The 15,940-nt window shown below is 45.8% G+C and overlaps 1 protein-coding gene across 1 annotated transcript in view; it reads left to right on the forward strand.

The window, feature by feature from the left end:
- The window catches only part of sorcs3a (sortilin related VPS10 domain containing receptor 3a), a 397,304-nt gene that overhangs the window by 207,045 nt on the left and 174,319 nt on the right, over positions 1-15,940 (forward strand). Inside the window, exon 4 of the mRNA XM_056280569.1 lies at positions 15,761-15,919. Within this exon, the coding sequence (XP_056136544.1) occupies positions 15,761-15,919 (159 nt within the window). The remainder of the gene's footprint in view (positions 1-15,760; positions 15,920-15,940) is intronic.

The raw sequence follows: 15,940 nt of genomic DNA on the forward strand, positions 1-15,940 counted from the left end.
GCGACTGAGTGAGCGAGCGAGCGAGCGACTGAGTGAGTGAGTGAGCGAGTGAGCGAGTGAGTGAGTGAGTGAACAACTGAGGTAGTGAGCGAGTGAGTGAGTGAGTGAGTGAACAACTGAGGTAGTGAGCGAGTGAGCCACTGAGTGAGTGAGAGTGACTGAGTGAGCCACTGAGTGAGTGAGTGAGCAAGTGAGTGAGTGACTGAGTGAGCAAGTGAGTGAGCGACTGAGTGAGTGAGCGAGCGAGAAGTGAGTGAGTGAGCAAGTGAGTGAGTGACTGAGTGAGTGAGTGAGCGAGCAAGCAAGTGAGTGAGCAAGTGAGTGAGTGACTGAGTGAGTGAGCGACTGAGTAAGTGAGCGAGCGAGCGAGCGAGTGAGTGAGCGAGTGAGTGAGTGAGTGAGTGAGCGACTGAGTAAGTGAGCGAGCGAGCGAGTGAGTGAGTGAGTGAGCGACTGAGTAAGTGAGTGACTGAGTGAGTGAGTGAGCGAGTGAGTGAGCGACTGAGTAAGTGAGTGACTGAGTGAGTGAGTGAGCGAGTGAGTGAGCGACTGAGTAAGTGAGTGACTGAGTGAGTGAGTGAGCGAGTGAGTGAGCGACTGAGTAAGTGAGTGACTGAGTGAGTGAGTGAGCGACTGAGTAAGTGAGTGACTGAGTGAGTGAGTGAGCGAGTGAGTGAGCGACTGAGTAAGTGAGTGACTGAGTGAGTGAGTGAGCGAGTGAGTGAGCGACTGAGTAAGTGAGTGACTGAGTAAGTGAGTGACTGAGTGAGTGAGCGAGCGAGCGAGTGAGTGCGTAAGTGAGCGAGCGAGTGAGTGAGCGACTGAGTAAGTGAGTGACTGAGTAAGTGAGCGAGCGAGCGAGTGAGTGAGTGAGCGAGTGAGTGAGTGAGTGACTGAGTAAGTGAGCGAGCGAGCGAGTGAGTGAGTGAGTGAGCGACTGAGTGAGTGAGCGAGCGAGTGAGTGAGCGACTGAGTAAGTGAGTGACTGAGTGAGTGAGTGAGCGAGTGAGCAGCTGAGGTAGTGAGTGAGTCACTGAGTGAGTGAGTGTGACTGAGCAAGCAAGCAAGTGATTGAGCAAGCGAGTGAGCGACTGAGTGACTGAGCGAGCAAGCGAGTGAGCGAGTGAGCGAGCGAGTGAGCGAGCGAGTGAGTGAGGGAGCACCTCTTCAGGTCCACGTGTTGCTTCATATCTAAAAATGATAATGGTTGTCATGGAAGTGAGCCGTGACTTCAAGTAACAACCTGGTAAAAGTGTGTTTTTCCATAAGGGAACAACTTCCCTCTGGCTCTCTGACCATGACCCCCTCCCCAGCACCTTACCCCTCATCTCCCTATACTGATTTTAACCTACGGATGCATGGGTGAACTTTGACCCGTCCAGTCAGCATGTGTAATGCTTCCCCTCTCCGTGTCCCAAATGACCCGTTCAGCGTCTGTGTTCTGGTGAAAACTGCTTGTCGTGACAGTGGTGGTGTTAAATTACTGGCAGAATATTTGTCATTTCCCCCTGTGGTATTTTGAAAAACATTATGGAAAGAAACATTTTCCTCCGTACTTACAACGTATATGAAATAATGTAGACTTCTCAGACGGCCGAAGTAAGATGCTGTGACATCGTGGCCTTTTACAACAGTTCATAACACATCTGGATGATGGTGACGGCATGAGCAAGAGGCTTTTAAACAGGACACGTATCATGAATCGTGTGCAGAGCCGCATGGGGCTTCTTTTCTCTACTTTGATCCGGACTCATCCAGTGATTGGACACTTGATAGATTTAGTCAATTTCAAATTAACAGCACAATTAAAATCCCACTGGGGAGGTGCAGCAGCACCATCAAAGAGACAACTGTGTCTTGATCCAGGGCGGCACAGTGGTGCAGAGGTTAGCGCGGTCGCCTCACAGCAAGAAGGTTCTGGGTTCGAGCCCCGGGGTAGTCCAACCTTGGGGGTCGTCCGGGGTCGTCCTCTGTGTGGAGCTTGCATGTTCTCCCCGTATCTGTGTGGGTTTCCTCCGGGGGCTCCAGTTTGCTCCCACAGTCCAAAGACATGTAGGTCAGGTGAATCGGCCGTACTAAATTAATGGGCTGTACTAAATTGTCCCTAGGTACGAATGTGTGTGTCGGCCCTGTGTGATGGCCTGGCGGCCTGTCCAGGGTGTCTCCCCGCCTGCCGCCCAATGACTGCTGGGGTAGGCTCCAGCATCCCCGCGACCCTGAGGGCGGGATAAGCGGTGTGGATAATGGATGGATGGATGTAGCTGGTGCACCACTGGTTTTGGGAGGCTGGTAAGTAGTCCATCACAGTCTACTTGTTATAAACGCACGGATTCATTTCTCACCGTCTGACTTTGACAGAAAGCCCCTCAGTTCAGAAGCGTTGTTAAGGTGGTCGAAGGCTGATCTTGTCAGATGATTGATGCGGCTCTTAAAATCCAGATCACTGTCTGTGATCACGCCGAGCGAGGTTTCCAGCTTCACTTTTGCCCTCCGGCGACAAGAGAGCCGAGATGAGCGGTAAGACTCTGTCTCTGAGTCTTTGCACCAAAAATATGTATTTCTGTCTCTGTTCAATTGTAAAAAAAGAAAAAGCTCTCCCACATCCGTAGTTAAGTAGCATCGATACACGGCGGTCCGTTCATTTGACCGCGTACTGAAAGCTCTCGGTAAGGCCTGCAGAAGAAGAGCTCAGGTGATCGGTCCTGGCGGGATGTGTTGTCCCTTTGCATGCGGGTGGGTCTCTAGACTCTTTTGCTTATTGCAGCACATAAGTACTATTGGCTTCTCACCTCCGGGCCCAAGAGTATTCGTAGCTCAGGTTTAGTCCTATAAGGCACAAAGGTTAACCTCCCAGCCCGTATTGATTTTGTATTGTTAGCCACCTCACGCCACTGCTTACAACCCCCCGGCATTCCATCACCGAATGGATGCAGGAAGAAATCTCAGCCGCCCCCGGCTCGTCCTACCGGCCCCGCTGATTATGGGAGAGAATAATCGTGGTTGTGGTGTTGTTGTTTCAGCACGGCGGGAGGACGTGTTGTACTGCAGTGACGGCTGTCGTTGTGTTGGTCTTGGCTGCATCGTCATTACGGAGATGGCATGCCGGTGTGTTACAAAACACTTGTGTTTGGGTGAAATGTGTTTGTTTTCACCATTACTTGGTTGTGGGTGGGTGTCCGTAGTCTCCAGACCCTGTTCTCAGCACAAAACCAATGCACGGTGTTTTTAATCAACTTTTGAAAAGACTTAAGCTCAACACACAGTAGTCGGTAAAACAAGGGTGTAAAACATTAATGAAGGCCCCGAATAAGCACACAGCAACATTATTATTGTTATTATTATTATTATCATTATTATTATTATTATTATTATTATCATTGGAGGCGTGGAGATGTATAGGAGAGATGGCAGTGGAGTTTTAACTAGATTATTTAACACAATCCTGGAAAGTGAGAGGATGCCTGAGGAGTGGAGAAGAAGCATACTGGTACCGATTTTCAAGAACAAGGGTGATGTGCAGAACTGTAGCACCTACAGAGGTATAAAGTTGATCAGCCAAAGCATGAAGATATGGGAAAGAGTAATAGAAGCTAGGTTAAGAGGAGAGGTGACGATCAGCGAGCAGCAGTATGGTTTCATGCCATGAAAGAGCACCACAGATGTGATGTTTGCTTTGAGAATGTTGATGGAGAAGTATAGAGAAGGCCAGGAGGAGTTGCATTGTGTCTTGGTAGATTTAGAGAAAGCTTATGACAGAGTGCTGAGAGAGGAGGTGTGGTATTGTATGAGGAAGTCAGGAGTTGCAGAGAAGTATGTAGGAGTGGTGCAGGATATGTATGAGGGCGGTGTGACAGTGGTGAGGTGTGCGGTTGGAATGACGGATGGGTTCAAGGTGGAGGTGGGATTACATCAAGGATCGGCTCTGAGCCCTTTCTTGTTTGCAATGGTGATGGACAGGTTGACGGACAAGATCAGGCAGGAGTCTCCGTGGACGATGATGTTCGCGGATGACATTGTGATCTGTAGCGAGAGTAGGGTGCAGGTGGAGGAGAGCCTGGAGAGGTGGAGGTATGCACTGGAGAGAAAAGGAATGAAAGTCAGGAGGAGGAATATGGAATACCTATGCGTGAATGAGAGGGAGGACAGTGGAATGGTCAGGATGATAGGAGTGGAGGTGACAAAGATGGATGAGTTTAAATACTTGGGGTCAACTGTCCAAAGTAACGGGGAGTGCAGAAGAGAGGTGAAGAAGAGAGTGCAGGCAGGGTGGAGTGGGTGGAGAAGTGTGTCAGGAGTGATTTGTAACAGAAGGGTACCAGGAAGAGTTAAAGGGAAGGTTTACCAGATGGTTGTGAGACCAGCTATGTTATATGGTTTGGAGACGGTGGCACTGATGAAAAGACAGGAGGCGGAGCTGGAGGTGGTAGAGTTGAAGATGCTAAGATTTTCATTGGGAGTAACGAAGAAGAACAGGATGAGGAACGATTATATTAGAGGGACCGCTCAGGTTGGACAGCTTGGAGACAAAGCAAGAGAGGCGAGATTGAGATGGTTTGGACATGTGTGGAGGAGAGATGCTGGGTATATTGGGAGAAGGATGCTGAATGTGGAGCTGCCAGGGAAGAGGAGAAGAGGAAGGCCAAAGAGGAGGTTTATGGATGTGGTGAGGGAGGACATGCAGGTGGCTGGTGTGACAGAGGAAGACGCAGAAGACAGGAAGAGATGGAAACGGATGATCCACTGTGGCGCCCCCTAACGGGAGCAGCCGAAAGTAGATTATTTGTATTAATATTATTATTATTTTGGCTTTTCCTCCTCTTTTTTCTTCCAATTATACTTGACCAATTACCCCAGTCTTCCGATCCGTCCCGGTCGCCCCTCTGCTGATCCGGGTAGGGCTGCAGACTACCACGTGCCTCCTTCGATACATGGGGAGTCATCAGCCGCTTCTTTTCACCTGACAGTGAGGAGTTTCACCAGGGGGACATAGCACGTGGGAGGATCACGCTATTCCCTCCAGTCCCCCCCCCCCCGAGCAGGCGCCCCAGCCCACCAGAGGAGGCGCTAGTGCAGCAACCAGGACACATACCCACATCTGGCTTCCCACCCGCAGACATAGCCAATTGTGTCTGTAGAGACGCCCAACCAAGTCAGAGGTGACACAGGGATTCAAACCGGCGATCCCCGTGTTGGTAGGCTGTGATACAATATATACAGACTTAACGATGAGAAACTATGAGATACACTGCATATTTATTTCATTTCATTTCATTTACCTTTATTTAACCAGGTTAGTCCCATTGAGATTAAAATCTCTTTTACAAGAGAGACCTGGCCAAGAACGGCAGCAGTACACCAGTTTCAGCACACACATGAAGACAACAGAACAGCTCAAAGTGCAAAATAGCATAAAAGCGAAGAGAAACGATACAAACCTGTTATCAATTGAAACATTTACAATTTCCAATAGACTCAGATTCCATAGACTTAACCATACCTTTACATTCTGATAGAGTAACCCCGTCCTGGAGTTTAAGTCTATTCTGCAGGCTACTCCAGGCAGATGGTGCAGAAAACATAAAGGCCTTCTTGCCCAGTTCAGTCCGAACTTTATCAACAGTCATTTGCAAGGTGTCCTGAGACCGCAACCCATAAGCGCCATGTTTTATGGACAGAAAGATAGATAAATAACAGGGGAGGGTACCCAGAATTGCCTTATAGATAAAAACATACCAGTGACTAAGTCGCTGTGTTGGTAGAGCAGGCCAATTGACTTTGGAGTAAAGGACACATTGATGAGTGAGAGCTCTACAGTTTGTAACAAACTGTAATGCTCCATGATACACAGTCTCTAACATATGGACACAGTAATGCTCCATGATACACAGTCTCTAACATATGGACACAGTAATGCTCCATGATACACAGTGTCTAACATATGGACACAGTAATGCTCCATGATACACAGTCTCTAACATATGGACACAGTAATGCTCCATGATACACAGTGTCTAACATGTGGACACAGTAATGCTCCATGATACACAGTGTCTAACATATGGACACAGTAATGCTCCATGATACACAGTCTCTAACATATGGACACAGTAATGCTCCATGATACACAGTCTCTAACATATGGACACAGTAATGCTCCATGATACACAGTCTCTAACATATGGACACAGTAATGCTCCATGATACACAGTCTCTAACATATGGACACAGTAATGCTCCATGATACACAGTGTCTAACATATGGACACAGTAATGCTCCATGATACACAGTCTCTAACATATGGACACAGTAATGCTCCATGATACACAGTGTCTAACATATGGACACAGTAATGCTCCATGATACACAGTCTCTAACATATGGACACAGTAATGCTCCATGATACACAGTATCTAACATATGGACACAGTAATGCTCCATGATACACAGTATCTAACATATGGACACAGTAATGCTCCATGATACACAGTATCTAAGATATGGACACAGTAATGCTCCATGATACACATTGTCTAACATGTGGACACAGTAATGCTCCATGATACACAGTGTCTAACATGTGGACACAGTAATGCTCCATGATACACATTGTCTAACATGTGGACACAGTAATGCTCCATGATACACAGTGTCTAACATGTGGACACAGTAATGCTACATGATACACAGTGTCTAACATGTGGACACAGTAATGCTCCATGATACACAGTCTCTAACATATGGACACAGTAATGCTCCATGATACACAGTATCTAACATGTGGACACAGTAATGCTCCATGATACACATTCTCTAACATGTGGACACAGTAATGCTCCATGATACACATATCTAACATATGGACACAGTAATGCTCCATGATACACATTCTCTAACATATGGACACAGTAATGCTCCATGATACACAGTCTCTAACATATGGACACAGTAATGCTCCATGATACACAGTCTCTAACATGTGGACACAGTAATGCTCCACAATACACAGTATCTAACATATGGACACAGTAATGCTCCATGACACACAGTATCTAACATATGGACACAGTAATGCTCCATGATACACAGTATCTAAGATATGGACACAGTAATGCTCCATGATACACAGTATCTAACATATGGACACAGTAATGCTCCATGATACACAGTATCTAACATATGGACACAGTAATGCTCCATGATACACAGTATCTAACATATGGACACAGTAATGCTCCATGATACACAGTATCTAACATATGGACACAGTAATGCTCCATGATACACAGTATCTAACATATGGACACAGTAATGCTCCATGATACACAGTGTCTAACATATGGACACAGTAATGCTCCATGATACACAGTATCTAACATATGGACACAGTAATGCTCCATGATACACAGTATCTAACATATGGACACAGTAATGCTCCATGATACACAGTGTCTAACATGTGGAGACAGTAATGCTCCATGATACACAGTGTCTAACATGTGGACACAGTAATGCTCCATGATACACAGTATCTAACATATGGACACAGTAATGCTCCATGATACACAGTATCTAACATATGGACACAGTAATGCTCCATGATACACAGTCTCTAACATATGGACACAGTAATGCTCCATGATACAGTATCTAACATATGGACACAGTAATGCTCCATGATACACAGTATCTAACATATGGACACAGTAATGCTCCATGATACACAGTGTCTAACATGTGGAGACAGTAATGCTCCATGATACACAGTGTCTAACATGTGGACACAGTAATGCTCCATGATACACAGTGTCTAACATATGGACACAGTAATGCTCCATGATACAGTATCTAACATATGGACACAGTAATGCTCCATGATACACAGTATCTAACATATGGACACAGTAATGCTCCATGATACACAGTGTCTAACATGTGGACACAGTAATGCTCCATGATACACAGTATCTAACATATGGACACAGTAATGCTCCATGATACACAGTGTCTAACATGTGGAGACAATGGGCTGATGCCTTCATGTACAGTAAGTCACCATAGTCAAGAACAGGCAAGAAGGTTGTTTCAACTAGTCTTCGCCTAACATCGAGAGAAAAACAAGACTTGTTCCTAAAATAAAAACCTAACTTGAGTTTCAACTTTTTCACCAGACTCTGTATGTGGGGCTTAAAAGAGAGGTGGCCATCGATTAAAAATCCCAAGTATTTGTAGGTGGAGTCTGCCTCGATTTGTTGATTTAACTCTAACTTCCGAGTGTTTGAAAACACCATAAGTTTGGTTTTTTCAGCATTCAAGACGAGCCTCAGTTTCAGTTTATGTCACTGCTTTGGAAGTATGTGGATTTGTATTTGTCTTGTCTATAGGGCCATGCAAACCCATGGGCCCTTTCCCATGGGATCCAACACAGGGCAACCGGTGCTTTTCCACGGCGATGCTACAGTCATGGCTATGCTACTCGCCCAAGCTAGATGTAGCCTACTGCGAGTCCTGTTAGCTTTTAGCAGATCGCTCAGAGCTACGGGAAGTCTACATGGAAAACAAACAACTGGCATTAATTTATCCATGAGAATCCAGGGCATGAGATGTCTTCTGTACACACCACTGCATGTGTGGTATATGACCAGTGGCGTTTGCATGGAACTATCGACAAGGACATGGAGAAGGACATTATTCAGGAAGCTAACTTTGGGGCAGGTACTGGACCATCTAATTAATGCCACACTTACTCCAGCTAAGAACAGCATGCCATTCAGAGGACAATAGGAAATATTAGGCCAAACGAGCAGTTGTAATTTCCTCTCTATCATTGAGCTGATGGCAAAATATGACCCGGTACTAAAAGATCTAATAAGGCGCCCAGCTCGCTCAATGAAATACCGAAGCCCATCAGTGCAAAATGAGACATTCTTGCAAAATGTTTTCAGAATCAAATTTTGGATGAAATACAAGCAGCACCATTCTTTCCTGTTATTATGGACACCACCCAGGATACAGCTAAAGTAGGTCAAATGAGTCAGATGTTCAGACATGTCGCCATAGAGAGAGATGCTCGCGGTGTAACTGGTGACATGAAAATCACGGAGTCGCTCGTTGGATTCCGTGAGGTGTCCCAACTCATCAGCCAGTGAACTTGCCAAGGATATAATTGAATCTTTGGAGGATATTAAATCTAATAAAGTGCAGAGGGCAAGGGGACGATGGTGCCACTAGCTTGAGTGACATGTACACAGGAGTACAAGCAAGAATTGCTGCCAGGGAGCTGACGGCTGTGTATGTACACTGTACCTCTCACAGTCTAAACCTTATCCTTCATGATTCTGGGAATACAAGAGATAAGGACGCTTTATGATACAGTCGAGGGTATACAGGTATATGTTTTCTTTGAGCACAGCATAATGACATGGGCAATGCTCTCAAATAGGCCTACAACCCAGTCCGACTGCGACATAAATCCCAATGTCACTTTAAAAAGACTGTGGCCTATGTGATGGTCATCTTGTTATGAAGCAGTGACTGCTTTGAGATGCCACTACACCGATGTGCTGAAGGCATTGACAAACATCTCACTGACAATGTCTTTATGCATGCACAATAATCCAGGTAAGGAAATTACTGAGCATGCATAAAGACAATCTGACTAATTTCGGCAAGGATTGCCTTAAACTTGTGAGTATGAGTGAACGGCAAATAAGACGGCAGACTACAGGAACCACCTGAGATGCAGCCGCTAGATGCTCCTAGATGAAGTGGAGACAGAGAGTTACAGCATCATCCACTGAGCTATTGGCCCCGTACGCAAACTGATTGGGCTCTAGCACAGCACTGGACAGATGTTAACATACTATACACCCAAACACCTTCAGTACAGCAGAGGAATTATTACTACCAATTTAAAGCTTGCTGGTACTATACACTGGTTGATAGAACAATTAAATATGCAAGTCAGGGCGTCCGGGTAGCATAACGGTCTATTCTGTCGCCTACCAACACAGGGATCACTAGTTCGAATCTCCATGTTAACCTCCGGCTTGGTCGGGCGTCCCTACAGACACAATTGGCTGTGTCTGCGGGTGGGAAGCCGGATGCGGGTACATCTCCTGGTAGCTGCACTAGCGCCTTCTTTGGTCAGGCCTGTTCAGGGGGGAAGGGGAATTGAGGGGAATAGCGTGATCCTCCCACACGCTATGTCCCCCTGGCGAAACTCCTCACTGTCAGGTGAAAAGGAGCGGCCGGCGACTCGACATGTATCGGAGGAGGCATATGGTAGTCTGCAGCCCTCCCCCAGACCAGAAGCGGGGGTGGAGCAGCGACCAGGACGGCTCGGAGAGTGGGCTAATTGGCCACATGTAATGGGTGAGAAAAAGCGGGGGGGGGGGGGGGGTAATCCAAAATAACAAAAAAGTAAAAAAATTAAAACAAAAAAAAGCAGTGCAAGTCAGAACAAAAGAAACTTCGGCAGCACACCATTTTAAAGTGGCCGAGGACACAAGATCAGGGCCTGCAGCTTTCCTGCTCTTCTGATTGCACAGCAGACACCTGACCTCGTGCTCCCGAGTAACAAAAGGTGGACTCAGGGGGGCTCCCACTGTAGGCAGACTCTGTTGGCGGGTTGAGGTTTTATCAAAACGACAGTAGAATTCATTAAGCTCATTGGGGAGCTTGGGGCCATCATTACAGGCTGAGTGTTTGGCCCTGCCGCACACGTCTGCTGTCCTTGTCCTGGAGCTTGTTCTCTAGCTTGCATTTGTAATTGGTCCTAGCCTTCTTCACTGTTATCTATCTCTCCTCTTGAATGCATTGTTTTTCTCCCTACATAACATTTGAAGGTCTCTGCTGATACATGGCCTGTTGTTACTAAACACAGTCACTGTCTTACATGGAATGCACAGTTTCTGAGAAATGGATTCAGACATAATAGCATTGGTGTAATCATCTAAGCCATCATATGACTCCTTAAAGACAGACCAGTCTGTAATATCTAAGCAGTCAGTAGGCCTCTCTATAGCCTGGGGAGACCATTGTTGCACCACCCTAACACTTGGTTTTGTGTGTTTCAATTTTTAACAATACTTGGGGGCTGGAGAAATCGTGTTATGATCAGACTGACCCAGGGGTGCCCAAGCCCCGGGATGAAAAGCATCAGAGATGACACTAACATCCATCTAGCACTTGGTCATACCTGGTGGCAGGGGCAGACTGGGAATGAGAAATGGCCCTGGACTTTTTGACTCAGAAAAAAAATCAGTGATAAATCAGTTCTCGTAGCCAACATGTTGGATGCAGGAAGAAAGACCTGAGCAACTTTGACAAGGACCAGGTTGCTATAGCCGGACAGCCGGGTCAGAGTATCTCTGAAATGACAAGGGTTGTAGGGTTCTCCCAGTCAGCAGTTGTGAGTACCTACTAACAGTGGTCAGAAAAGGGACAAACCAGCGACAGCGTGTTGGATGCCCAAGGCTCACTGATGCACGAACGAAGGCTACCCTATCTTGTCCGAACCAACAGAAGGTCTACCATAGCACAAGTCACAGAAAATTCTAACGATGCTTATGGGAGGAATGTGTCACAACACACAGTGCATCGCACCTTGCTGTGTTTGCAAACAGAGGACCAACAGCATTTTGGGCCAGTGGTCATAATGTTTTGGCTCATCAGTGTATCTATATAATCCCATTTCACTGTGATCTCTGAAAGCACTACTCAAGGAATACAAGACAAACTGTTATTTTCTACTTACAGTAAACTGTCACAACAACATAAGTGAATATAAGTAGAGCTTAAAATGGCAGTTATAGCTGACCATCCCTTAAGACATTGGCAAAAATAGAGAAGAACTGGAAGTAGAGGAGCCTTCCCTTGTGATGGGTAATGAATGGCAATGTTGGAAAACCTACACCAAATGCTGTAAACATTCAAAGTTGGCCCCTCCCCCCGGCTCAACGTCACCAGAAGGACACGCCCCCTGACCACAGTGTCCAGAACACATCCTAGTGTACAGGCCAACTCCGTGTCACTCCTCATCCCCATCCTCTCCTTCAGTGCTCACCAGCAGATCAAAGCCGACCCCAGATTCACTCTCGTTTTGGAATGAGCTTTGTCCGCCTCACTTTTCGCCTCGCTATATTTGCGTCTTTTCGGTGCTGTGTCCGCCGTTGTCCTAGCTTCGTCTTGGATGTGTGCTTACGATCTCGATCTGGCACCAGGGCCTCATGTATCAGTCGTTACTCTGGGCAAATTTGTGCGTGCATACCCTTGGGATTTTTTTAGCTCTGAAGTTTGTCTCAGAGACCAGAGCAGAACCTGGGTGACCCCTGAATTTAGACACCGATTGGCTAACACTGATGTCTTTGCAGGCCTGGCTGATTGCTCGTTGCGAGAGGTAGACAATAGATGTCAGGAGGAAGGAATTACAAATAACCATCATGCTTTGCTGCTGACTGCCAGACAGTCTTGAGGGCTAAAAAATTCCCTGGGTGTGTACGCACAAATTTGCCCATAGTAACGACTGATACACGAGGCCCCTCGCTACGTTTTTATAGAGTCCCGCTGCCCAAAAGTTAACGCCCAGAAGCATCCATGCACAGAAAAATAAGACAAATAAGAAGTGCAGGTAGAGGACAGGGTCTCTGCCGGTACAGACACCGCCACACACGTCCAGTGGCTCATAAGTGATGATCGAGAGGGGTTGTTTTTGTATGGGTCTCGGAAAATCCTACCGGTTCTAGCTTTACAGAAACACAGTTAATCTAAATCACCAAGAGGGAGGGTTCCTGGTTTAAAGAGGGGTGGCGTTTTTTGTCAGTGATGAATGTGCTGTTGTTTTTCAAATTCAGTTGAAAGAGAAAAAAAATCACAGCCTTTCGGTACATAGGCATAACCATTTCCCATAATTATGCTCTCTCCTCGAAGAGTTAAGGGTGTTGTCTTTAATTAATTAATCATGTGGCCTTAAATAAGGCCGCACGACCCGTACCATCTGTGAGTTAGAAGGCTAAAGAACTGTTACTCTCCTTAGAAGAACTGCGTTCACTTTATTTATAGACATGCTAATAGATGTGAGCAATTAAACCCTTCTTCAGTCACACTGTGTAAATGCTTCACAGAAATGTGTAGCACACCATACGATCAATGGTCCTGTGATGAAAACGCCGTACATGGTCATCTCTCTATACCATTCACAGTGAATACATCAATTCAGTCAAATATGAAACGGTACACCATCAAACTGCTCTGTGTCACACTTGCAATTATTTTCAATATTTGATCAATTTCAGTGATCAAACATCTTTTGTTCTCTCATGCAGGAATTTATGTGATCATCTTAGCATAATTTACTTTGTGTGTTTAAATATTTTATTAACTGTGAGGGTTCTGGTGGAACTACATGAAGCTGGAGACTCGGGCCTATATGAAAATGAATTGTAGTTAAAACAATGAAAATTAGTTTTGTATTTCCTGTGGGGTTTTTATTTTTTCATCGTATTCCAGTGCAAATGCTATTGGACTTCTGCGTGCCGCGGGTTCCTACAGCTGTAGTTCATGGCCATGGCATTTAAACAGTAATGTGACGAATAAACACAGGAAATACTATATTTGTTTTTTGTTTTTTTACTTTCTATGGTTTTACTATAGTTACTCCGTGGAGTCTCCGTGGACTATGATGTTCGTGGATGACGTTGTGAGCTGTAGTGAGAGTAGGGTGCAGGTGGAGGAGAGCCTGGAGAGGTGGAGGTATGCACTGGAGAGAAGAGGAATGAAAGCCAGTAGGAGCAAGACGGAGTACCTATGTGTGAATGAGAGGGAGGACAGTGGAATGGTCAGGATGCAAGGAGTGGAGGTGATGAAGATGGATGAGTTTAAATACTTGGGGTCAACTGTCCAAAGTAACGGGGAGTGCAGAAGAGAGGTGAAGAAGAGAGTGCAGGCAGGGTGGAGTGGGTGGAGAAGAGTGTCAGGAGTGATTTGTGACAGAAGGGTGCCAGCAAGAGTTAAAGTGAAGGTTTACAAGATGGTTGTGATACCAGCTATGTTATATGGTTTGGAGACAGTGGCACTGAGGAAAAGACAGGAGGTGGAGCTGGAGGTGGCAGAGATGGAGATGATAAGATTTTCACTGGGAGTGACGAAGAAGGACAGGATTAGGAACGAGTATATTAGAGGGACAGGTCAGGTTGGACGGTTTGGAGACAAAGCAAGAAGGGCAAGATAGAGATGGTTTGGACATGTGTGGAGGAGAGATGCTGGGTATATTGGGAGAAGGATGCTGAATATGGAGCTGCCAGGGAAGAGGAGAAGAGGAAGGCCAAAGAGGAGGTTTATGGATGTGGTGAGGGAGGACATGCAGGTGGCTGGTGTGACAGAGGAAGATGCAGAAGACAGGAAGAGATGGAAACTGATGATCCGCTGTGGCGCCCCCTAACGGGAGCAGATGGAAGTAGTAATAGCAGTAGTAGTAGTAGTAGTAGTTGTTATAGTAGTTTTACTATAATTACTACACTTGTATGTAGGTTCATGTATGCTGAGTTGTTTTCATGTTTCCACACAGCAACCATGATACCAGTCCACCCACTCTGGTCTAGTACTGAAAATCCACAGTTAAAACACCAATTTGTCAATAAAACAAATAAATAAATAAAGTTATCTCATATGGATTTTAGTTTGGGAAGGGATGATGGTGGTCCAAAGTGCCTACCACAGAGTGCACAGGAAAACGTCACAAAACCATGGCAACAGCATCCAGACGCACGCTGGAAATGAGCCTGGAAGTTCTGCGAGGTTGTTCGCCCAGAGCAGGAGCCAGCCCTTTTCTGCTGACACTACTTCTGCCGCTAACATCTCTCTTCTTTCTTCTCTCGTCTTTCCATCTTCCTCCTGCCTCTCTCTCCCTCCTTCGAAAACCCTTCCTTGCTTCCACACATGTATGCTCCAACACTCGCATGCGTGCAAAACCGCATACACATGCACACAAACACACAAACATACACTACCGTTCAAAAGTTTGGGATCACCCAAACAATTTTGTGTTTTCCATGCTATTTAATGAAGATGCCAGTTGGGGACCTGTGAGGCGTCTGTTTCTCAAACTAGAGACTCTAATGTACTTATCTTCTTGCTCAGTTGTGCAACGCGGCCTCCCACTTCTTTTTCTACTCTGGTTAGAGCCTGTTTGTGCTGTCCTCTGAAGGGAGTAGTACACACCGGTGTAGGAAATCTTCAATTTCTTAGCAATTTCTCGCATGGAATAGCCTTCATTTCTAAGAACAAGAATAGACTGTCGAGTTTCAGATGAAAGTTCTCTTTTTCTGGCCATTTTGAGCGTTTAATTGACCCCACAAATGTGATGCTCCAGAAACTCAATCTGCTCAAAGAAGTGCCCATCCAACCAATCCAACTTGTGGGAGCTGCTTCTGGAAGCGTGGGGTGCAATTTCTCCAGATTACCTCAACAAATTAACAGCTAGAATGCCAAAGGTCTGCAATGCTGTAATTGCTGCAAATGGAGGATTCTTTGACGAAAGCAAAGTTTGATGTAAAAAAAATCTTATTTCAAATACAAATCATTATTTCTAACCTTGTCAATGTCTTGACTCTATTTTCTATTCATTTCACAACATATGGTGGTGAATAAGTGTGACTTTTCATGGAAAACACAAAATTGTTTGGGTGATCCCAAACTTTTGAACGGTAGTGTACATATGAATATACTCCCATTCCATTGTCTCTCCCTCTTTCTCCCCCTCAGATTATGGTGTTAACTGACCCGGAGTTTGAGAGCAGCGTACTCATAAGCTCTGACGAGGGCGCAAGTTATCAGAAGTACCGTCTCAACTTCTACATCCTGAGCCTTCTGTTCCATCCCGCTGAGGAGGACTGGGCCTTGGCCTACAGCCACGACCAGAAGGTGAGCTGTTGCACGGTGCTG

Source organism: Lampris incognitus, chromosome 5 (genome assembly GCF_029633865.1).
Source record: "Lampris incognitus isolate fLamInc1 chromosome 5, fLamInc1.hap2, whole genome shotgun sequence".
NCBI classification, from domain to species: domain Eukaryota; kingdom Metazoa; phylum Chordata; class Actinopteri; order Lampriformes; family Lampridae; genus Lampris; species Lampris incognitus.